At 47.3% G+C, this 9048-nt stretch overlaps 1 protein-coding gene across 1 annotated transcript; it reads left to right on the forward strand.

Moving 5' to 3' along the window:
* Positions 1-207: 207 nt before the first annotated feature.
* LOC139396824 (patatin-like phospholipase domain-containing protein 7) lies at positions 208-8792 on the forward strand (the record flags this gene model as incomplete). The annotated part of the gene is made up of 9 exons (XM_071143741.1): positions 208-274; positions 413-562; positions 880-943; positions 1315-1483; positions 2347-2529; positions 4219-4337; positions 7200-7356; positions 8041-8157; positions 8723-8792. Coding segments are annotated over 9 exons (1096 nt in total), but the record flags the coding sequence as incomplete, so codon positions are not given.
* Positions 8793-9048: the final 256 nt, after the last annotated feature.

Consider the following 9048-nt stretch of genomic DNA (forward strand, 5'->3'; position numbering starts at 1 on the left):
CTACTTTAAAATAGAGATGGCCTCTATGGTGCTGCCCGTGCTTTCACAGATGCCATGATGGGACCGATACAAAGATGAGAAGTCTAACTTGGTCTATGACTGGCTTTCACTCCCTCACACACACTTCTCATTCACACACACGACACACACACACACACACACACACACACACACACACACGCTGACGCTCTCTTTCTCTTGTTTTAGGTAGTCACGAGGTTGATTCACCTTCTTGGCCAGAAGATCCTTCAGCAGGTCAATGGCCCTCTGACAGGTGTGTAGGCATGCGTGTGTGTTTACAGGCACCTTTTGTACCCAGAAGGATCTAAACCCTCATTTACCTGCTGTGTGTAATATAACTATGATAATGTGGCTCTCTCCATCCATGGCTGTGTGTCTGTCCTCCTCCCAGCCCGGAGCCTGGCCCTGCACACCCCAGGCAGTAAGTGGGATGCAGGGAACCCGGCGTCCAACCTGTCCACTGTCACCGTGCTGCCTGTGTCTGAGGAGGTACCCCTCACAGCCTTCACACTGGAGCTGCAGCACGCACTCATCGCCATTGGTAACCACACACACATTCCACCTCTGTCTTCATCATGTCAGTTCAAGGCTGTCTAGACAGTGCAGTTCAGCAGTGCTGCCCTTCTATAGATTTCTCATCTATATAGATAGGGGGGGTGACATTGTGTTTATGCCCGGGTGCTGTTTCCTATGATCTAATATTCTATCTTTAATTCTGCATTGTTGGAAAAGGACCCGTAAGTAAGCATTTCACTGTTAGTCGACCCCTGTTGTTTACGAAGCACGTGACAACTACAATGTGATTCGATTTAGGTATGCCCTTTCCACAGACCTGACCTAAATTGTCCTTCTTCATAGGCCCCACACTTCTACTGACCAGCGACAGCATCAAGCAGCGCCTGGGAGCGGCCGCACTGGACAGGTGAGCTTGACTGAACGGGGTTGTGTACATCTTGAACTACCCACGTGCATTATAAAGGGTTCCTTATATTTGTTAAAGAAGTAAATCATTGTCTCTCTCTCGCTTCACCCTCCTGTCTGGTCTGGTCGGTGTCTCTCTCTCGCTTCACCCTCCTGTCTGGTCTGGTCGGTGTCTCTCTCTCGCTTCACCCTCCTGTCTGGTCTGGTCGGTGTCTCTCTCTCTCTTCACCCTCCTGTCTGGTCTGGTCGGTGTCTCTCTCTCGCTTCACCCTCCTGTCTGGTCTGGTCTGGTCGGTGTCTCTCTCTCGCTTCACCCTCCTGTCTGGTCTGGTCTGGTCGGTGTCTCTCTCTCTCTCTCTCGCTCTGTGTCAGTGTTCATGAGTATCGTCTGTCCAGTTGGCTGGGCCAGCAGGAGGACATCCACCGCATCGTGCTCTACCAGACAGACTACACCCTGACCCCCTGGACCCAGCGATGTATCCGCCAGGCCGACTGCATCATCATTGTGGGACTGGGGGAGCAAGACCCCGCTGTGGGGGAGGTACGGGGGGAACCAGGAGGGACTGGGGGCTCTGGGAGGGGAACTGATTTTGGGAAATGGAATTCTACGGAGCCATCCTATGAGTCTGTCACTTGTAACACATTTGGACTGTTACAGAATCGTTTATGTGCTTCCACAGAGGGTGTAGCAATACGTTTGCGTGCGTGACCACACTTACAAAATTTTGCCTAGCCTTTGAATATTTTCAGTGGCAGCAAATGCTTCAGAAGCAGAGGAAATAGGCCCCTCTCCTGGGGTGTAATCCTTAGTGCAAACAGTTGCAATCAAAACAAGAGTTTCTATTGGACAAATTCCGGTAGGTTGCTCACCGTTCTGTTTGACTGACGGAGGGACGGACAAAACAGACCGGGACCTCCCATGTTTGTTGCAAAACTAGCATTAGGTTTTGGAGAGGTTAGCTAGCTTAGCGTGTTAGCATGATGCTTAGGGAGAGGTTAGCTAGCTTAGCGTATTTCCATGGCGCTTGGGGAGAGGTTAGCCAGCTTAGCGTGTTAGCATGATGTTTAGGGAGAGGTTAGCTAGCTTAGCGTACTTCCATGGTGCTTGGGGAGAGGTTAGCTAGCTTAGCGTGTTAGCAGGCCACTGTGTTTGATGTGGGATTAGGCTCAGTGCAGATCCTTGTGTTCTTTGTCATGCCTGGGTCTTGGTGGCGGGGCGACCTCGCTGACCTCTTATCCCTGATATGATATCCATTTTCTAAGATAAAGAGAGGAATACCAACCAGTCACAGACTCAAGTGGCTTGATACTATTGTGTAAGAAACTCCTCTCCTCTCAGTATGCAGTACATGCCTGTTTAATTCTGGACAAACTATGTCCTACTTCTGGCCTTTGACCCTGTAGTTGGAGCGGATGCTGGAGGGCAGTGCGGTGAGGGCCCAGAAGCAACTGGTGTTGTTACACAGGGAGGACGGCCCCCCGCCCCAGGGCACTGTGGAGTGGCTCAACATGAGGAGCTGGATCTCCAGACACCTGCACCTCTCCTGCCCACGCAGGGTCTTCTCCAAGAGAAGCCTGCCCAAACTGGTACACACACACACCTGATCTTCCAAAACTGGTACACACACACACACCTGATCTTACCAAACTGGTACACACACACACCTGATCTTACCAAACTGGTACACACACACACACACACCTGATCTTCCAAAACTGGTATACACACACACACCTGATTTTCCCAAACTGGTGTACACACACACACACCTGATCTTCCCAAACTGGTACACACACACACACCTGATCTTCCCAAACTGGTACACACACACACACCTGATCTTCCCAAACTGGTACACACACACACACACCTGATCTTCCCAAACTGGTACACACACACACACCTGATCTTCCCAAACTGGTACACACACACACACACACCTGATCTTCCCAAACTGGTACACACACACACCTGATCTTCCCAAACTGGTACACACACACACACACACCTGATCTTCCCAAACTGGTACACACACACACCTGATTTTCCCAAACTGGTACACACACACACACACACACACACACACACACACACACCTGATCTTCCCAAACTGGTACACACACACACACCTGATCTTCCCAAACTGGTACACACACACACACCTGATCTTCCCAAACTGGTACACACACACACCTGATCTTCCCAAACTGGTACACACACACACACACACACACACCTGATCTTCCCAAACTGGTACACACACACACACACCTGATCTTCCCAAACTGGTACACACACACACACACCTGATCTTCCCAAACTGGTACACACACACACACACCTGATCTTCCCAAACTGGTACACACACACACACACCTGATCTTCCCAAACTGGTACACACACACACACACACACACACCTGATCTTCCCAAACTGGTACACACACACACACACCTGATCTTCCCAAACTGTACACGCCACCCATGATAAGGATGTGACAAATATTACATGTTTTTCTTTAATGTTTAAACTGCCGTTTTTAATCGGTTTTCCGTTAAAACAATAAGAAGATGAATAGACGGGAATTCACAAGGCTGCTGCCAGCTACAGTTTGGGTCTTTTTCAGAAGGTTAAGCATTGCACCTGTACTGTCATTACTGTACCTCAATTCCACCTCTCAAAGTTTCCATTTCCTTCTCGTTTAACCTTCTCATTTCAATATTGCCATACAGGCCTTCGCTGCCGTCGCTTGCCTTCCTCTGCCATTTTTCCAACTGTTAACGATGACGTCATAGTGGTGAAGAGTCGACTCCAAAATAATTGATTCCTCGGCTCCTTGCACGTCGACTCCCGGTATCGACTCCCATTGAGTGTCGAGATTTGTTTCCTTTAAGAATTGACTCCTAAGATTCAGTATTTTTGGAGACTGATTTGTTGCCGTATCTGCACATGTGTATTGGCTCGCGCCGTGCTGTTCACGGAGTGGTGGCCAGGGCGCCAAAACAGCGGCGAAGATGAGCATCGCGCTTCATTTTCGAAAATGCTGTTTACTTTCTGCATCGACGTAACACAACTAAAAAATAATTATTCTTAACCTTAAGCTTCCCGATTTTTATTTTGTGTATTTTTTTTGTATTATTTTGTTTTATAAATGTTCACGCCCCTAACTCATAACTAAGGAAGGAATTGCCTCACAACCCCACAGTTATTTCCAGTGTCCCACCATTTGAAGAAATAGTGTTTTAATATCTGCTGTGTATTGCTCTCCTCTCCAGATTGAGATGTATCAGCGTGTGTTCCAGAAGCCGGCTGACCGCCACTCTGACTTCTCCCGGCTGGCCAGGGTCCTGACCGGGAACGCCATCGCCCTCATACTGGGGGGAGGAGGGGCCAGGTACGCCCCAATGACCCCTGATCTCTATCCTCTAGGTCACTGACGTCACTAGGCCCCATTTATAGTCATTTCTATGGAGCTGTGTAGGGGGGGGTGTTGTCTTTCCTAATGCATGAAACACTCAAAGCAGACTGCTTCTACTTTTCTGCCAAATGTAACATCTTGCTCATTTCCTTTTCTCTTCTTCTCCTGTCTTTCTCTCTCTTCTCCTTCCGTTTGTCCTGTTTTTGTGTTGTGTTCAGGAGATGTTTCAAGGTTGGTTCCTCTTGTCTCTCTCTCGCTCTTAACTCGTGCCTGTTAAATGCTTTGTACTAATATTTGTCTTGTTCCCCTTGGGGAATTCTGGACTCGCGTGAAGCACGCGTTAAATGAAAGGTCATTTCCTTTTTCATGCCCCTTTCTCTCTACTCTTATTCTAACCTTGACCTTTAGTATGAGAATAGCATGCTATTCACCCACTATTCCTCTGGGGTGGAGATGGTATAAATGAAGGTGTGTCCACAGATACACCGTATTCTGACCTTGACTTAATCCCCTAATAATTCCACCCTCTTTTCACACGAGGAAACCATGAATAAGGTTTCAGCCACCCTACCGGTTCCAAGTGGAAAAAGCATCTGCTTTTTTTAGAATCTCAATGCAACTGTAATTTAGACATTTTATAAGAGCTAGGTAAATTAGTCATCTGTTTGGAGATTGTAAACACACGCGCGGCAGATCATTTCCCCTTATGATCCCTGAAGGCGGAACCATACCAGCAAACTGACAGTCACATCAACGTGACATGTATTGCGGCCCCTTTTCCACAGTGAAATAGGCTATAAATAGCTGTGCCGTTATTCAGATATTTTATTGTATGCCCTTATAATTTGCCGAGATAACATCTGTTTTATTTGACCGTTTCGAGCATGTGAAATATTAGCCATGACATCGGGAGCCACCGTTCCGTGACATGCATTTAGAACTGTCACTTTAGGGTTTCCTTCAATTTGTACCTTACATCTTGCCTCGTTCCATTCCAATGTACCTTTCTGTCCTCTGTCACATCAGTGTAGTTGTTCCTGAGGGTCTCTAGCGTTAGTGGATCACATTAGGCTAATGTTGTGCGATGATTTGGGACATGTAGCCTGTTTTGAATCGTTATGGCACTCAGACCCCACGTTAGCAGTTTAAAGCTGGAGCCTGGCGCACGGTTCATGATGACTGGACCGTTGTCGTACAGTTCCGTGATTAGGGTACATTTATAGGACTATTGTTCAACTCATATTGTACACTTTTCTTTTTCCTTTTTTTCTACCTTCCAATATTTCATGCATTGATCTAGAATATGGCAACTTTCAGGTTGAAGCAAACCACTGTATTTTTGATTCCTCAATATATTTTGTGCGTAAAGGCTCTTAACTCGATACGTTCCTAACCTTTAAATGTGCCTAAATAATCTCCTAGATCAGAGTGTTTTTACATCTACCAGTTGGTGCTGAAATGGAGACCAATATACATACATTTAGATGGCGTTCTTTGATTGATCCCTATAATCTGAACCCGTTCTCTCAATGTCTTCTAGTGAGTCTGTCAACAAACCCATATTAAAGGTACAGCACACCGTATTTAAAGGGACAGCTTAACATAAATGCACTGAAAGCCCTATTGAATGCAAACTCCACGAGCAAATGTGTTGTCCAGCGAGTGGGAGGATTTAAAAAATTTTTTTTTTTTTTTTTTTTTTTTACCCGTTTTCTCCCCAATTTCGTGGTATCCAATTGTTGTAGTAGCTAGTATCTTGTCTCATCGCTACAACTCCCGTACGGGCTCGGGAGAGACTAAGGTTGAAAGTCATGCGTCCTCCGATACACAACCCAACCTAGCCGCACTGCTTCTTAACACAGCGCGCATCCAACCCGGAAGCCAGCCGCACCAATGTGTCGGACGAAACACTGTGCACCTGGCAACCTTGGCTAGCGTACACTGCGCCCGGCCCGCCACAGGAGTCGCTGGTGCGCGATGAGACAAGGACATCCCTACCGACCAAGCCCTCCCTAACCCGGACGACGCTAGGCCAATTGTGCGTCGCCCCACAGATCTCCCGGTCGCGGCCGGTTACGACAGAGCCTGGGCACGAGTGGGAGGATTTTCAGTGGTTGAATTAAATGTTTTCGGTGGTTGAATTAAATGTATTCGGTGGTTGAATTAAATGTATTTAGTGGTTGAATTAAATGTATTTAGTGGTTGAATTAAATGTTTTCGGTGGTTGAATTAAATGTATTTAGTGGTTGAATTAAATGTATTTAGTGGTTGAATTAAATGTATTTAGTGGTTGAATTAAATGTATTCGGTGGTTGAATTAAATGTATTTAGTGGTTGAATTAAATGTATTTAGTGGTTGAATTAAATGTATTTAGTGGTTGAATTAAATGTATTTAGTGGTTGAATTAAATGTATTCAGCGCGCGCAACGCCTGCAAAGCCTGTTTACATACCTGCATAAGGTAAGCCTGAATACCAACTACTGGGAAGTGTGTAGGATAGGGCGTTGACATACTGTATGTGGTAGTGTTAAACAAGTTGGCTACTTGGCAGGTACAATCCCTAACAGTACACGGAGATGTATGTTGTGTGAAACCATTTCCAACAACCTGCAATGCAATCTGTTAGTACACCTGCCAAATACAGGGAACACTGCAGAGACGGGTTAGCCATCAGAACCACAAACATGACGATGGAAGCCAAGACATTACCTCAATCTACATTCCGATACGTTTTAATGAGGGAGCGTGTGTGTGTGTGTGTGTGTGGAGTCGTGAGCATATTTCCAATGTCTCTCGCTCCTCTTCCTCTCATCCTCTCTCTCCCGTTCCTCTCTCAGGGGCTGTTCTCAGGTGGGTATCATGCATGCTCTGAGTGAGGCAGGGATCCCTGTGGACCTGGTGGGAGGTGTTTCCATCGGCTCCCTGATGGGGGCGCTGTACGCAGAGGACCGCAGTCACTGCCGCATGAGGATGAGGGCACGAGAGTGGGCTATGGTGAGAGGAATTCACCACGGCTAGTCTCTTTCGCAACGCATCTTTCCGCGATTCCTCGCGTCCTCTGTCGTTTCACGCTGACGATTTAGTCATTTAGCAGTCGCGCTGACTTTTTTCGGGTTGTGCCTGATTTTTATTTTTTTTTCGTCTCCGGGATTCGAACCAGAAACCTTTTTGGTTACTGGCCAAACGCTCTTAACCGCTAGGCTACCTGCCGCCCCACCTAACCTGGGCAGTCAGTCTGTTATTCTCTTAGTCCAAGGGGAAGGACATTGTATCTTTTTTGTCCAAAATGCCTTGAGAAGGAGGCAAGGAGAGAGGATGCGAGGAATCCAGAAAAGACCAAATCGAGGAATATTAACTTGATCTTCACTCAACCTTCAAGTGGGGCGGCAGGTTGGCCTAGTGGTTAGAGCGTTGGGCTGGAAGGTTGCAAGTTCAAATCCCCGAGCTGTCGTTCTGCCTCTGAACAGGCACTGTCTAGGCCGTCATTGAAAATAAGAATTTGTTCTTAACTGGTTAAATAAAGGTAAATAAATAAAGAAAGTGTTTAAATGTTGTCCAGGCCGGTCAACCTTGAAGAAACATGATTTTGACCTCAATGGGACGACTTGGTCAAATGAAGGTGAAAGTAAACGTGTTCTCATGGATTTGTTGGGGGTTCTTCTTGGTGGTGTGTTGCAGGGAATGACGTTGGTGTTCAAGAAGGTGTTGGACCTGACCTACCCCATCACTTCTATGTTCTCTGGCGCTGCCTTCAACTCCAGCATTTACACGGTGTTCAAGGGCAAGCAGATAGAGGTGAGGAACGGATAGGGGTGAGGTGAGGTACGGATAGAGGCGAGGAACGGATAGGGGTGAGGTGAGGTACGGATAGAGGCGAGGAACGGATAGAGGTGAGGAACGTGATAGAGGCGAGGAACGTGATAGAGGCGAGGAACGTGATAGAGGCGAGGGACGTGATAGAGGCGAGGGACGTGATAGAGGCGAGGAACGTGATAGAGGCGAGGAACGTGATAGAGGCGAGGGACGTGATAGAGGCGAGGGACGTGATAGAGGCGAGGGACGGATAGAGGCGAGGGACGGCGCAGTCGGAGTTAGTCGGTCTCTCTTGTAAAAAGGCATTTTTCATCATAATGGGATCACCTGTGTAAACAAAGAGTAGATTAAATCCATTTTTTTAAATTGCCTGTCGTACACGGCCTGAAAGATTGAACTTATTATACTAATAAGAAAATGAGCCTGCTTTGAAACGCGTTGGCAATAAATATAATTGAAGGGAATTAAGCCTCCGCCCTGAACCTTCTTTTACAGTTGCAATATTGACATAACCATTTAATGACAAGTGGTGCTGTTGTTTGTTCAGGACCTGTGGATCCCCTATTTCAACATCACCACTGACATCACTGCCTCCACCATGAGAGTGCACACAGACGGTTTGTCCTCAAGTCTCTCTCTATAGCGCTCTCTCTCTCTACCGCTCTCTCTCTCTACCGCTCTCTCCCTCTACCGCTCTCTCTCCCTCTACCGCTCTCTCTCCCTCTACCGCTCTCTCTCCCTCTACCGCTCTCTCTCCCTCTACCGCTCTCTCTCCCTCTACCGCTCTCTCTCCCTCTACCGCTCTCTCTCTCTCTACCGCTCTCTCTCTACCTCTCTCTCTCTATCTCTCTCTCTGTCTCTACCTCTCTCTCT

This window comes from Oncorhynchus clarkii, unplaced genomic scaffold (genome assembly GCF_045791955.1).
Source record: "Oncorhynchus clarkii lewisi isolate Uvic-CL-2024 unplaced genomic scaffold, UVic_Ocla_1.0 unplaced_contig_11329_pilon_pilon, whole genome shotgun sequence".
In the NCBI taxonomy this organism is placed as follows: domain Eukaryota; kingdom Metazoa; phylum Chordata; class Actinopteri; order Salmoniformes; family Salmonidae; genus Oncorhynchus; species Oncorhynchus clarkii.